At 36.3% G+C, this 15,840-nt stretch overlaps 1 protein-coding gene across 1 annotated transcript in view; it reads right to left on the bottom strand.

The window, feature by feature from the left end:
- Nucleotides 1–5,372: 5,372 nt before the first annotated feature.
- RAPGEF6 (Rap guanine nucleotide exchange factor 6) overlaps nt 5,373–15,840 on the bottom strand; it is a 164,313-nt gene continuing 153,845 nt past the window's right edge. Inside the window, exons 27-30 of the mRNA XM_070937314.1 lie at nt 15,196–15,421; nt 13,238–13,749; nt 8,061–8,357; nt 5,373–5,812 (exon numbers count right to left, since the gene is read on the bottom strand). Coding sequence (XP_070793415.1) covers nt 5,787–5,812; nt 8,061–8,357; nt 13,238–13,749; nt 15,196–15,421 — 1,061 coding nt within the window. The 3' untranslated portion in view covers nt 5,373–5,786. The remainder of the gene's footprint in view (nt 5,813–8,060; nt 8,358–13,237; nt 13,750–15,195; nt 15,422–15,840) is intronic.

Genomic DNA, 15,840 nt, shown 5'->3' on the forward strand with positions numbered 1-15,840 from the left:
CAGTTGATATGTTACTAACCCAGTTAAGTGAATTTGGCTTCCTCATTGACTTTGCTTGTCAGGTTGCAGAAAGCGATCACATGACCCTGGGACACAGCAGTGGTCATAAGTATGAACCAGTTGCCAAGCAGTTGAATTTCAATCACATGATCGTGGGGATGCTGCAGAGGTCATAACTGTGAAAAACGGTCATAAATCATTTTTTCCAGTGTCGTAACTTTTGAATGGTCACTAAACAAACTGTTGTAAGTCGAGGACCATCTATGCAGTGTTAAAATTATGTTTGTTTTCTCACTGGAATGAGGATTCTTACAGTTAATAAACCAATGCAAAACAGAACTCTTAGAATATCATTGCTAACTGCATTAACAAGCTGATCTCCCAATCAGAATCCTGTGACAAGCACTTGTAAATAAGCCTCATTTTAACTGAATGAGACTCGCTTCTTGGTCAAGAGTTCTAGGACTAAAGTATGGGAGTGATCCAAATATTTATGGGGAAGGGGCAGAGAGAAATATTAAATAAAAATTAACCCACCCATAATCCATGATAAGTTTGTTTATTGGTTCCAACATCATTAGTAGATTGGATATTAAACAATACTTTTAAACATTCTCTTAACCAAAAATATAACAAATATTTACAATCACCCAGTAAAAATACAAAAAAGCATACAGAGGCACTGTCTTTCTAAAAGACATAAGTGTAAGAGGTATAAAAAAATAGAAGACAAACATTGCTTGTTACAGAATACTTTACAATCACTGATTTGTGCAGTTTTACAATTGCCATTGGAATACCATTACAACTGTGCAGTTTTTGCCCATATGCTCACATACGCAAAATGTCATGAATTACCAAGCTAAACTGCATTCCATGTATATATAAAGAAATTAAAAACACAACAATGACAACTGGAGGAAAAGGGAAAGGAATGAACTGGAGGTGAAATTCGTTTTCTATTTCAGAGTTTAAATTGTTGGCATTAAACATTTCAATCAATGAAGAAGTGTGTTTTTTTTCCTGATTAGTTTTTGGAAGGCAAGTGCAACGTTTTTAAAATTGCATTTCAGGTAATATGCATGACATGGACCTGTAGCACTCTTTCCTATACATTATTTGTATGAATGCAAGGCTGAAGAGATCAAGCTTCTTTCATTTACCTCCTGAGATACATTGACATAATGGATTCTTATTGAAAATCCATTACTCATCATCTGGAATCGCCTCAGCTGTGCAGCAGGATCATATCTCAAGAAGTGTTTCAAAAGCTGAAGTGAGACTCAGCTATTTCAGCATTAGTGCAAAATTTTCTTAACTTTAGAAGACAAACGCTGGCCATGTACTTATTCAAGTGAAATTAAACCCTTTTTAATTTACCTTAGATGACACTGTGTGTCAAGGTAACCGAAGTGCACCTTACAAATCACCGCTTTGGAAAACGTAGCTCAGTATTATGCCTCCTTTCACGACTTAGTTTATCTTCAATATAAATCCTGTCTCAAAGAGGAATCAAATGGCAAATTATGTACAGGCCTACTTACATATTACGATACAGGGTTTCCTTTTCCTTCTATTTGTGTAAATTAAAAACTGATGCTTGTTCCACGTTTGAGATTTTTAAACATTCCTATTGCGCTTTTAGCATAAGGCCAACTTCCTCACAATACAATTTAAAAAGAATAAATGTTATATACAGAGAAGAATTGGCCCTTTCAAGAACTTGAAAATTTTTTGACACGTAACGTGTATGGAGGGAAGGCAGCACATGCTAGTAATATGTTGTTATATAACGAATAAGCATTATGTAAACAGCACAAAATGGGGTTAAGCAGTTTTATAATGAACGGCTTAAAAAAAAAAAAGAAATCTATCTCCTTGGGTTCACCCAAGCTCTATTTCAGTTTGGCTACTGTCCCTGATTATTCATCTGGCAAAAACCAAACCAAAACTCCAAAGGATCAGAGCAAGGACAGGCTGAGGCAGTTTGCACTGTGCAAAGAGGAAGCAGTTAAAAGGGCTCGCTGACCCGCTGCATATTTACACTCTACAGGCTCTGCATTTTTTAAAAAACGTATTAAAAGACGCCCAGTGATTTTAAAAATAATGTAATTTTAAAAGCAAACCTCTTTGATGCCATTGATACATCAAATTTAAGAGGGAAATTTTTGGCTCATGAGATTTTCAACAAGGAAAGACCTCGAGGTGGGTTGGTAATTTAACAAAAATTACTACCAAAGAGAAAAGGCGTAAAAAATGTTTTGTATCTATAAACTGAAATATTTGAAATTAGAGAAATGCTATAATGTTGGCCCTTAGCACTATATCATTTAGAAAGTTTAAAGTTAAGTTTGCACTTATAAACTGCATGAAACGTTGTGTGAACTGGACTCTCGGAGAGCTCAGGACTCAGATTTAAAACTTTAGTTTTGACACGCGTAACTTCTTTCTTTGGCAGCCCAGGAATATCCGGCAGAAGGCATGTCCATACCACAGACATCCATGTTCATCAAACACTTTTAAACAGAATAACAGCACATCTATTTGGTTGGACATCAGCTCCAGTAAAAAAACTTTAACAGGTGCTATACAAATGCCTTCCTATCTGTTATGGGTTTCTAGGAAACGATCCATCAAAAAAAAAGAGACATTTTTCACAAACCTATGAAACAATGGGAATGGTACTACAATGGAATATGTGGTGGTTTGTGTGCAGGAAAATTTCAACTCTGTTGTGCCATTATTCGTAACATTATTATGAATGCTAAAATCATGGAAGCCAAGCTTCAGTATTTTATCATTGTTAGTTTCCTTAAGGTCTTCGGGATAGGGGGGAGAGAGAGAGAGACAGAGAGAAGAGAGCCCTGATGTCTCAGCTATTTATTCCAGACATTTAAGTAGTAACATATATTCTGTAATTAATTGATGAGTTAGGTTATCAGTTTTATGTTCAGATTTGCAATTTCATGTTACAAGGCATTGAAGGAGTTCTCCATTAAATTTAGAACTATGCAACAGACAAGTATATTTCACATAGGCTTTCTGGGAAAGCTATCACTGATCTCATATGCAGATAGAAAATTTTGATTCTTGTACATACAAGCAACATTCACCTTGCACAGGAATGTAAATCTGAAAACTCTATAACTTGAAGTGTAAAATATAGAATTGATTTGAGGCACCTTGAAGACAGACAGACATCCTTCCTTCTACCCTAGACTGTAAACATTTATGATATTAAGGTTTACAAGTAAACTTTAAATATACATTGAAACATTCATGTCCACTGATTATGTTTGACTAGGCAACCATTATGCAGTAGGGGAAGAATAAAAACACAAATAATAACTCCAGTTTTTGCTATGTACTCTGGTTGGCTAAGTAAAGCTGCCATGTCATCCCAGTCTTTCATTTTTTTTAATTTTGCATAATACACATGCAAATGTGCATTATACATATGAGTCACGGAATCATCCTTCTCTGTAAATAGCACCTTTGTAATCACCCCACCCTGCAGGACAGCATCTCTTCCAGGGACATGTGGTGTGGAACTAGAAATGCCTGCAGCTTCACTGGATTTTAAAGTGTGATTTGAAGTCACATTTGTTGGGCATTTCCAAAATCCAGCATACGAGCTTGAGATAAGAGAATAAATTCCACCTTGTAATTATACCAGGCACTTGAGAATAAGAAGTACTGAAGTTTCACCCCCCCCAACCCCACCCCCCCCAAAAAAGTTTAGAGCAACAGCATACCTAAGACTTGTCTTGTTCTCTTTTTAAAAATGTGCTTACGGGGGTGAGTAAGTGACACCAGTAGGTGACTGTGGTGGCAACAGATAATATGCTTCATTTTACAAGTTGTCAGATATGTACAACTATATTTGAAGCATTCAATATGTTCGTGATAAAATCTGGGTTGATCCAGAGCGATTTTCCTCAACATGGCAATTTATTGGGACGTCACATGGGGATCTGGAAGATTATTCATCTCCATTGTACTTTAAAGTCGCTGAATCAGTGGGAATCTATTACTTGGGACTTTGTAGATGACATGTGCAGGGAAGTTTAACTCTCAATTGTCCATGACATAACATTGTTATAAATGTTGAAATCATGGATGTCAAGCTTTAGTATGTTCTCATTGTTGGTTGTTCTTGGGGGAAATAAAAGAAGAGTTTTGATATCTTAGCTACTCATTCTAAACATTTAAGGTTAATTAGTAAAATATATTCCATTAATAATTCTTGAATTAGATGGGTTGTCCATTCCCTTCTATGTTCAGATTTGTAATCACATTTTAGATATTCATATTTCATATTTTTTAACTTTCTGGTTGGAATGCAAGGAGTTTCCACCCAAATACATTGAGAAGACAATATGTAGAGAAAAGTTGATATACAAGCTGTTATACATTATTTTTGGCAACAAGAACAGTAGTCCAAATGCCAGTAGTAAAGTCATCAATGGCTTAAAATGTTGAAAAATGCCTTTCGTTTCAAATCTGCAAAATTCTTTGTCTTTTTGTGTCTGTCATAGACTGAGAATTACCATTTTTTTTTCAAATGCCAGAACTCTTCTTGGATTTCATATGAACAACTTTTTTAAGTACGGGGGGGGGGAGGTTCTTACAACCAAACTGCTCTTACGGAATGGGAAAAGTTTCAAATAAAATTGGAAGTCCGAAATAAAATACAGGCTTTACTATCATCAGTATCACCAACACTACCATCATCTAATGGCCTTTTTACTTCTAGGTCTTTGCTCCTAAATTTGCAAGTTTGAAAATTTTAGGCTAATTTCTAAAAAAAATGGAACCTGTTGGATACTTTTCCAATGCAAGTCTTGTAGAAGGAAAAAAAAAAACATTTGTAATGATACAAATGTGCCATGAAACTGTTTATAGACAAGGGGGAAGAAAAGGGAATGTAGGAAAGGGGGAAAAATGCAACTACTCCCTTATAGTGATCATTTGGCAGCTGAAAGAAACTGTGTGTATTTCACTGGTTTTAAAATATAGAATCAGTAGATGGCAGTATTTCACTATTGTATGCACATCAAATCACACTCAATATATACTTCTGAGGATTTGATATTTTACAGTTTGACATGGCCAATGTTGCACTGTGTATAAACCTCTAGCTGCATTCATGAACATCCAGTTCCTCAGAATTTTTTTTGCTTAGCATAAGACATCACACTAACACCTAAACAATTTGCTTCCTTATTTTCTTTGCAAAAGCATTCACATTAGCCAACCAGAGCATTCCAATACTTTACAAAAAAAAAAAAAAGAACCTTATATAAATTCCAAATTAATAAATTACTTTTCAGATTGTTGCAGGAAGTTTCTTTAGTTTTGATGTAGTTTTCCAATTCAGGTAAGTACATAAAATAACTTTCTTCAATTGAGAGCCATAATAGTTATAGAGAAAATATCTGAACAAAGTCTATTTAAAAGATTCTATAGTTCTTCTACAGAAGATTGCTCCCAAGTTGGCCTCGACATATCATATATTAGGTCCTTCTTGATACTGCAATAGAGGGTCAGTATTTCTTAGAATGAGTATTTCTCTTTTCAACGTAAGTCTCCCATTGAACTGATTGCAGTGGGCTGAAGCAAATTCATAATTACAATCCAGATAGTTCACCCTACTAGTTGAAGAGAGCAAACACAATTCTTTGAAGTCAATAGCAGCAAGCTGTCAGCTATAGCTGACAATACTGTAAAATTCCTTCCTCCAATGTTGGTAAATTTTGAAACAAGTTTCACAGGAAGCACAGAGACTAGACTGCTGATACTTGTTCATCTTCTGTGAAATAAAAAAAACAATGTGAACTCTTTATGTCATGAATATACAATATATTTCAATTAAAGCTGTGTCATATCTACTGTTAGAAACCTAGGATTTTTTGGGAGGAGTTAAAATAGATCTTATTTTTTAAAAAATTAAAAACCGTTCTTTACTGCTATCACTGTTGCTCATGCAAAGAATGATGAACATTTAAAAAAAAAATTTCTAAAACTTATCTAATTCTAAATCATGATGGCAATTTAATACGGTATAGCTCATAATGTTGGAATTTGATTCATAATACCATTCAGAGGCTTTAAAGATAGTTGGCTTGGCTTGTGCCTTTCATACTGAAATGCCAACATGACATTTGGACATTTTCCAAAAAAAAAAAAAAAGTAAATATAGTAAATTAAACTCTGTGTTGACTCTCAGTCATACTCTGCAAATGATCTGACAAAATTCTCACAGAATGAGACAGTGTGGTAATGTAAAGTTCAATGTCTGGGATTGTGGAGGACCAGTCAGTCACTGAGTAACCCTGTTATTAGTCATAGTCACTCAAACAGAATTGGAAGATAATCATTTGATTCTCCACTCCTTTGATTACACGTAATACAGTATGCAATTAAAAGATAATTTTGTATTAGTGGCTATATAATCTATCCTAAGGGTCTATTTGGTACGGTGGTTAAAGCATCAGGCTCGGAACTCACAGGAGACTGTGAGTTTAACTGTGTGACCCTGGTCCAGTCACTTTATCCTCAAGGAAGGAGGCAATGGCAAACCTCTTCCCCCAAAACACTTCCAAGAAAACTACAGGGGACTTATTCAGGTGGTCACCAGGAGTAAGAATTGATTCAAAAACACAAAATATAAAAGTAAAATCCATCTTAATCTATTGTTTTTGAGCTCTATAGCATGTAGGTCAGAAAGGCTGATTTATTCTACCAAAAAAAAAATAATAATAATGCCTGATGAACCAATGCTTAGAATATTTCATAGAAACCTAACACTTTAATCAAATGTTTGTCTAGGTTTAGCAATATATATTCATAGAGAAATACACACATTGGATCCACCCATTTTTAAAAAAAACATTGTGCTCAATAATGCGACTTACAAGCTGCTTTTGCACAAAACAACAAAATGATTTCAAAGCAAACTGGACAAGATTATACTAAAATTCTAGTTTTATAAAAGCAAAATCTGTGAAAAGCGTTCAGATTCATGGATTCAATTAAAAACAGAGCCAGACAAAGCACAAATAATGGAAGACAACAGAAAATGGAATGCAAATGTCATGGAAGTCAAAATTGCTTATTTCCAAGGGGTAAATGAGCAACAAAGAGAAACGTGAAAACCCCAGATTCAACTTTAAAAAAAAAAAATCTTCATTTTATAAATTCTGGGTTTTTTTTTAAAATATTGCTGTTGAGGTTTAAATGGTTCAGAACAGAGGTCAAATATAAGGCGTCAATGTGATACAATTAGTGGGTCTCTGTGGATTTGATTTTGTCCAGTGAGCAATTTCAAGTCTTATAAATAATTGAAACTGCAATTTAAAGCCTCAGCTGTTCACTCTTTTTGATCTAATAGTGTTCTCTTAGAACCTTATTTGTGGAAGTTAATACCCATGTACTGCTTGGCTGCCCCGTGCGTACACCTACAACACTTAACTGCAGGGAGAGGTATCACATTGAGATTCTAGCTAGGTTTAATAATGCTCTGTTGAGTAGCATGTTAGGAAATATTCAGCTTCCTGCACAACAGAAACCTGTACTTGATAGGTTCTGCGCTCGGTTAAAGTTGCTTCATGAAACTCCATGTAGCAGAGATAGACACTGCTAATCATAATTCTGTTTATCTCTAGTACATAAAAGCATAGCTAATGTAACTACTTTCAAAATAATTTCTGTTACATCGGTCACAGCCTTTTAAATAGCTGAGAACAATTGTTTTCTTTCTTTTATTGTGGGTAGGATAAGGCATTTTGGACTTGTTTCTTCCAAATATGCTAGCTAATAATTAGTGCCTAATACATTTTCTGTTTTTTATTTTTCCTTTAGGGTCACTTTATTCTCATATAAGCATATGTAAAGCATATACAAATGAACGAAGAGGGGAGAAGAGGGGAGAAAAGAATCACTGAAGCACATTAATGGAGAGGGTTGTAAGGTAAAGACAAACTGTGCACTTCCCCAAACTTAAAATAAACCACATACGACTTTACTCAACAGCTATCAAAGGAGATTTTTTAACATACCATCCTCTTCACTATTTGCGCCAGTCATATCTGCTAGCTTAGGATGGGACGGTTGCCGGCCATGCCACTTAGGCATCTTCTTTGGAAAACAGGCCACTGGTTCGCTACTCAGAGGAGTGCAGGACAGCCTAGACAGCATCTTTGACCTCTGCACCGCCACACTATAGTCTGGAGGCTTTAGGTGTGGGTGGTGGGATCCTTCTTTTATGTCCGCTAAAGAAATCCCCATATATCCTGGAGGGGTGGGCGGTGGCTCCCTATATCTAGTGTCTTCCTTAGATGAGGTGACACAGTACACTAGCACAAGAAATAAGCAATGGAAATGTTAATGAAGGAAACAAAGACAAAATAAAAGCATTTTTTTATAAAAAAAAAACAATGAAATGTTATAATGACTTAATTAAAAACTGATTAAACAAAAGGTAAATGAAAATTATTCATAAAACTCTTTTTTTCTAGAAAACGTTCAGATAATAGATTACCTGCCCCGGGCTTTAAAAAAAACTATTATTTTGGAAAATTTATCATATTGGCTGATCTGTTAATATGTCACTAACAAGCCACAATGACACCAAAATGACAGGACACATCATCACACAAATGCCATCCTTACATACGTGTGTCAAAAATTGAATGCAAGTAGGTAAATTGTAGCATTTGATGACATAGTCATACATGATATATGTGTCACAAACATTCTTCTAAATAAGGTGCCAAGATACTATCCAGAGAAGTCTTGCACTAAAGATTCTTTGATATCATTTTTGTTTAGGCAAACTGTTCATAAAGGGGAAATTTGGATTATGAGGTGTTTGGAGTTGTATTTTTAAGTGATTGGCACCAAAAACAAGGCAGATGCATTAAATAATCAGTATTGACCTGAACTATTTGATGAGTGGAAGTTATTTTTTCAAAACCCTACTTCTTCAAGCACCAATGGATTACAAACTGTTTTCATAAGTTACTTGATTCCCAACAATCTAGAATTTACTGAACAAAGTATTTAAAAAATAAAAATAAACAGCACATAGTGCAATCAAATGCAATTTAGTTTGTCCTTTCCCCATCCAAACATTATACTATATTTCATATATTTAATATGATCTATTTTTTAATTCCAGCAATAAGTCCATGCAATTAAAACACCCAAATACAATTAAAATCATTGTTTGCCTTCATAAAATTTTGATGTGGTTTTGTTGGCAAAGCTTCTTGTCATTTATTTGTCCTCAACTTTAAAGCTATCTCATTCTTACTGTAAGAGACATCTGCATCTGCAATGCACATTAAAAAGGAAAGGGTTTCAACTGCATGTGCCCACCTGCCAGACTGACTTTTTTGATGCCCCCGAGTGTCATCTCTCTTACAAATTTAGATTTGCAATCTTGCATTTTCTGAAAAGGTAATTTAGGGCCCTAAAATGCTATGTATTTCTTCCTTTTGGAGACAGGCAGGAAGGACTGATCTTGGAGAAATATGAATTGAAAATTTCCACGGATACTAGAGTAGGGATAAGAGATTACTAGGTTTGTAATGCTCCATTGAAAGGCCATTTCTAAACTCTGACCACTTCCATATTTATTACAAAATTTTTCAAGTATATTCCAATATTATATAATTATCAATTATCTCTGACTGTCACCTACATATACATACTGGTTGTCCTCAACTTACAACAATTCATTTAGCTGCCATTCAAAGGTTAAAGGCACTGAAAAAAGTAATCTATGACCGTTTTTCACACAATCACTGCAGCATTCCCATGATCACATGATCAAAATTTGGATGCTTGGCAACTGGTTCATAATTATGACCTTTGCTGTGTCCCAAGGTCATGTGATCACCTTCTGTGACCTTCTGACAAGCAAAGACAATGAGGAAGCCAGATTCACTTAACAACTGTGGCAAGTAAGGTTGTAAAATGGGACAAAATTCACTAAACGTCTCATTTAACAACAGAAAGTTTGGGCTCAATTGTGGTGGTAAATTGAGGACTACCTGTATAAAAAAGGCAACAAATGCAGTCTGAAATCTTGAAGAATCTATTAATGGGGTGGGAGGAGCAAAAGAGGACACTGGAATATTATGGTCTATCTTACTCTTCCTATTCTACACCCGTCACATCTACAAAAGACAAATCAGGGTACATTGCTAAAGCTCCTGAAGTTTCTAGATCAAGTTTATTTACTGTGACAAGGCATGCAATTTACAGCCATTTCAATTTTAAAAGAGCTGTTTTCCAGAAATGGTTAAAAAAAAAATCTGACTGCCAAATGACAGGCTTCATTTTACTGAAACCATTATTTTATTGGAATGGAGTAAGCCTCTTTTGGGATATTAAAATAAAAAGTAACATTCCATTATAAATAGGTATTTTGATTAAGTAGACAGGCGATGATTGTATGTTCATGTTCTAATTCTCAACTGTACTATGAATCTGAGTAATTCTTTTTAAAGTATGGCTTAATTCTGCATCCTTAGGGGAAAAAAAAAGTACAGCTGCTAAAATTAGTAAGGCAAGAACAGGGTCAAAGCTGTGAAATGAGTAAGTTTGACTGGGCAGACAATATTGGATTTATGGAGTTCAGTTATAATCCTGCACAAACTTTCAGCAATGTTAGTTTTGCCTTTATGAATGAAATATTAATACATGGCCTCTTGCTTTTGGACATGAAAGTAATGGTACAAGCAAATTGTTTATGAACTGGGTTTCATTCTACCTATTTGTTATATGGGTTATTATTATATTGTTATCCCACTTTCTAAAAATATGTTTTGATCAACTCAAGGCAGTGAACATACTTAATACTCCTGCCTCTTATTTTTCCCACAACAATCTGTCAGGTGGGTTGGCTGAGAGAGAATGACTGGCCCAATGTCACCTAACTCAGGGGTCCCCAACCCCTGATCCGTGGACTGGCACTGGTCTGCAGCATGCCAGCAACTAGGCCAGGCAAACAAGCAAAGCCCCATCCAAGGAATGCAGGCAGCATGCAAAACAACGGCCCCTCCAGTCCGCAGAAAAAACTCTGCGGACTGGCCCCTGGTGCCCAAAAGATTGGGGGCTGTTGAACTAACTGGCTTTCATGCCTAAATAGAGACTAGAACTCACAGTCTCCTGGTTTCTCGGCCAGCGCCTTTACCACTAAACTAATGAGCTCTTTTTTTTCCCTTTTGCTAAAAGGAGGTTGGTAGTCCTGCTTTTATCTTTTCTTAAATAAAATTAATTATTATTGCTAATTAATTCTTTTCTTTAATTAACATAATGTCAGCAATTCTCTTCCCATTTGGCACTAAGAAATTTGGAACTCTTCATCAGCAGAAAGCAGCATAGAATTTTTTAAACTGGAATGCATGGAAAAAAGGAGAAAAAAAATCTAGGTGCTAAACAGTGTTTCTTGATTTCTCAATATTTATAGTCTTCTGTTTAATTTACTACACCCTTTAATGGAGGCTATTATTCTCTTTCTTCTATTTTCAGAAGATTGTGGATCCATGCTGTCAAAACTGATCGACAAGCTTGTGACCTGACAGGCAAAGGGTGCAAAAACAGTCTAATATGGAAATCTCTGGAAGAAGAGTAACAAATTGCCTAGATAGGTCTGTTCAGTGAGATATGCTTTTCAAAAGCACTTGAAAAAGAAAGGCATTAGGTTTCAGGAGGTGGACCCTAAACTTTCAACAAACAGAACTCTAGAAGAATTTTTTTGAAATACCTAAATTGCTTTCCTCATAGCCATGTCACTGGGAAACTGGAGAGTAATAAATGGATAGGTAGCTGATTAGGTTAGGCAAACATAGCTTTTCTCACCGAATGTGCAAGGTACACTTTGGTACGGTAATTATGATACTACGCAGCATATGATTCATTTAATTTGAAATCTGAAATAAATATAGATGTGAAGACAGAATCTAGGAACAGAGACCATTGGATACTGAAAAAAACACTTTTTTTCTTAAGCACTGAGCACAATCTACTGTTTCTTTCTATGCATTCTTCCCATTATATCTGGCTTTCTAATGCCTTAAAATATTCCTTTCGCATTCCCTTCCACAGTATATGGTTGTGGCTTATGTGACTGTAGAAGAATGTCATCTTCTAGAATGTAGCACCCCACATATGTCCTTTAAGAAAGGGTGTTCAAAAGAACCAGGGGACAATTGTACATGTACCGTGTTTCCCCAAAAATAAGCCCTCCCCGAAAATATTTAAATGCATGTGCAGCCGGTCCCCATCATTTCCTCTGGTTAGGAGACAGAGCTGGAAATCAGGTAAGACGGCAAGAGGAGCCCCGTCTTGCTCCACACACTCCAAAATAATAAGACCTCCCCGAAAATAAGGCCAAGTGCTTATTTCGGGGTTCAAAAAATATAAAACGGTCTTATTTTCGGGGAAACACGGTAATAGTACTGCGCTTTCTTAATCCACAAAGAGAAATAAATACATGGTATGCCCATGCCATAGTTAATCTTTTAATGTCTATACTATAATCTATTCTATGTTACTATCCAAGGACAACATTTTGATTTAGTGCAAGAATAATAATTTCTTAAGTACCCTTTTGTCTGAAAGCAATGCTACAAATGGCACAAGAGGATATTTTATGTGACATCCTTCATCTTCAATCAAAAAATGGAATTTGGCATGGAGTCTGTTTCTTCTCAAAAATAGTTGTTTCCTACAATAATAGGTGTTTGATTGATGGCCAATATGACATGCTTGGGAAATGATACATGAAGATGATTTCCTTCCTGTCTTGAAGGCAAGGCAAAAATGAATGCACTGCCAAATTGCTGGAGAGAAAAATATCTCAACTGGATTTATTAATCACAAATTTTCTCTCCCAACTGGTGGTACTTAGTGTAAATGGTCAAAAAAGTCAAATTCTTAACAAAAGAACTGCAAGAAATTTCTTATAAGAAAATATACAAAAAGTCCCAAAGTTGACACAAGCTCTCTCTTCCCTGCCAGTCAATAAAACATGCTGCCTATTATTTTAAATCCCACCCTTCCCCCAAGGAGATCTGGAGACACTCCAGCAGAGGACTTGAGTTGATTGAAGACATGTGTACAAGAACTTTTTACATGCAAATTGGCCATGAGGGCTGTTGAAACCGCTCAACTACATAATACACAACAGCTGTGGAAACATCCACTGGCTTTTCATCACGCTTACCTATGAGGCCATGTTCTGTACTTGAAGTGACAGTTTTGTAAGCTGCATCACTGCCTGTTTTAGCGTCCAAAACATCATTTTGCTCTGCTGTTAAACTCTCCAGTCCTCTTCGTTTTATGGTCCCATAGTTTGTTTCATGCATGTCTGACAGGGAAGTAGACGAAGCCCAACTGTGCCGGGACTGGTCAAAGTCCATGCCAGTTTTGAGTTGCCGACTACCGTCTGAATGGCTGTGTGACTGCAAATGAGTCTCCTCAGGACAGCAGCTGGATGGCTCCACTTCAGCAATGGCCCTTTCTAAATGAGCATGGCGGTAAGAGTTTAAGAGGTCCCACCCCTTTTGGTTCTGTATGTTTTGAAAATTATCATGAGAATTACTCGAACAAGAGGTCCAGCTTCCACGGCCGCTATCTGCTGCTTCTATTGTGAGGTGCTCATGAGAAATTTCCTCGGTACTCATGGAAGATGGGACAGGCAACCCTCGGATCACTGGAGGTCTAGGCAGCGGCCAGCTTAAACTGAAGATAGCACGAATTAGAAGGAAAACAAAAATGCTGTTGAAATGACCATGCAAGCAAATCGGTAGGAACAGAATCAGTATTAAAATTGCAATGTTTTATAGTTCAAAAGAGCAAGGAAATATATTTTGCACTTCCTTCAACATTTTAAAAATATTAACTGAATGTGGCAATAGTCTTAATTATTGTTTGCCCAGGTATATCTAATAACAAGCTTGATCTATGATTTTCTTCTAGATAAAACAATTGCCCATTTCTGCCAAGTTTTCCCAAAGTCAGCAAATATAGTTTATCTTTCTTTCTCTTTTGTCAGTTCAGTGAGAACTGACTAGTAATATTCATATGTTCCTGTTTGTAAATAACAGAAACTACAACATATTTATAAACTCATCTTTGTATTTAAAGGACATCTTAGAAGCAAACTATTATTAAACACTCCATTAGGGGATTAAACATTGGGATCTTTATTTTGTAAAATCCTTTGGTAAGGATTATGTTTGTTTTTTACTTATACACTGCTCAGAGTCACTTAGACAGTGAAATGGTGGTATGTAAATTTGATAAAAAAATTAAAAATGTTTTTTTGTGAAAGGCAGGGAATAATCAGTAGAAATTAAAACACGGGGTTGTGCTGTGCTTCAAAGAATATTATGTGAATATGCCTAGGATTTTGTTGAGAGACCAGGGCCACCAAAGCTTTTAAAACAACAGTCATTCTTCAGCCTTTTGCTGGCAGCAATCATAACAGAAATAACCAGAAGGGTGACTACATACAATGGGCACATGCCTGGAAATGCATCTCTTCCTTGCATGGCAGAACTATGAAACAACTGTTGCCAACCACTGCATCATGTTGTATCTTAAACAAAAAAAAAAAACACCTACCTCTTTTGTTTTTTTAAATACGTTTGAAGCATGCTATACCAGAGGGAATTTATTTAAATCTCACTTCCATGCATTTTCTCCCACTTACATTATTATCACACCAATTTAAGCTTTTCCAATATGGGGAGAATTCTAAATCTGAGGTTCTTTCAGCAGAAGTGACGGCTTGCCCTTCTGTGAAGTGCTAAACGGCTTTTCAGCAAGCTAACAATCCCCTTGAGTGTGATGACACTACCAGCAGCAAATGACTTGACTGTAACATCTCAATGTTATGGCACACCAGTCAATTACCACCACCTGTCCTGTGGGAAGGGTCTCTTAAGAGGAAAGGAGGCAGGGAAGAAACAGGCAAAGACCAACCCAGAAGCTGATTCAGCTGGACCTTTTCTTATTCTCCCACAGGGGCCATTAAACCAAGGGCCTTGGGAAAAACCCTAGAGATTTGTTAATTTATCTTAAACATTTGTTGTGAGATTTTCAATGTTCAAATAGCTCATTTTTGTCCTAAAAGATAAGACTATCAATAACCATCCTGGAGGAAGAAATGATTCTTACCCAGGGCAAGTCTGGTTGTATTCAAGTGGTGGCTGAAAGGGCTCTCTCCTTTCCCCTGCCCCGACTGCATCCATCACCATCGTCTGAGGGAGACACCTCTCATCTTGAAGGGCTGCAGACATGGAGTCAGCAGAACAGTTGCTGACAATGCTGGATCGTGAGGAGATCTCACTATGGCTGGAATCGGAAAAATTCTCAGATTTGGCAGACGGGATCAGGGCATACCCTAAACATGACATGAGAAGACAGCATTGGAGAAAACGTAATCACACCACCATTCAAAATAGCTTTGCCTGAGAAATAGTTTTTCCCCATTTTATCTCTTTTCTTACAAGACTTTTCGCCATTTGTTTTATGCAAGTTCCTTTTGTTCAATGGAAAACAATAAAATGCAACAGAATGGAATAATTCCTTTATGAATTAATTGGAACGTTAAGGGACAAAAACTGTGTAACTTCTTTCAACAATCTGTTTCAAAGAGGCTGTTATGTGCTAAACCAACCAGGACTTTCAAGTGCAGCAAGAACAGCTTCTTCAAAAGCTAGACAAACCAGGAAGAACCTTGCTTTCCAGCTGATCAAGTAAAAGGATAGTGCAATCAAAAGCAATGAGCCAGCTACAGACTCCATAGAATCGAGTGCAAAC

The sequence above is a fragment of the Pituophis catenifer genome, unplaced genomic scaffold (assembly GCF_029215685.1).
Source record: "Pituophis catenifer annectens isolate HBS135680 unplaced genomic scaffold, rPitCat1.0.hap2 SCAF_2, whole genome shotgun sequence".
NCBI lineage: Eukaryota > Metazoa > Chordata > Lepidosauria > Squamata > Colubridae > Pituophis > Pituophis catenifer.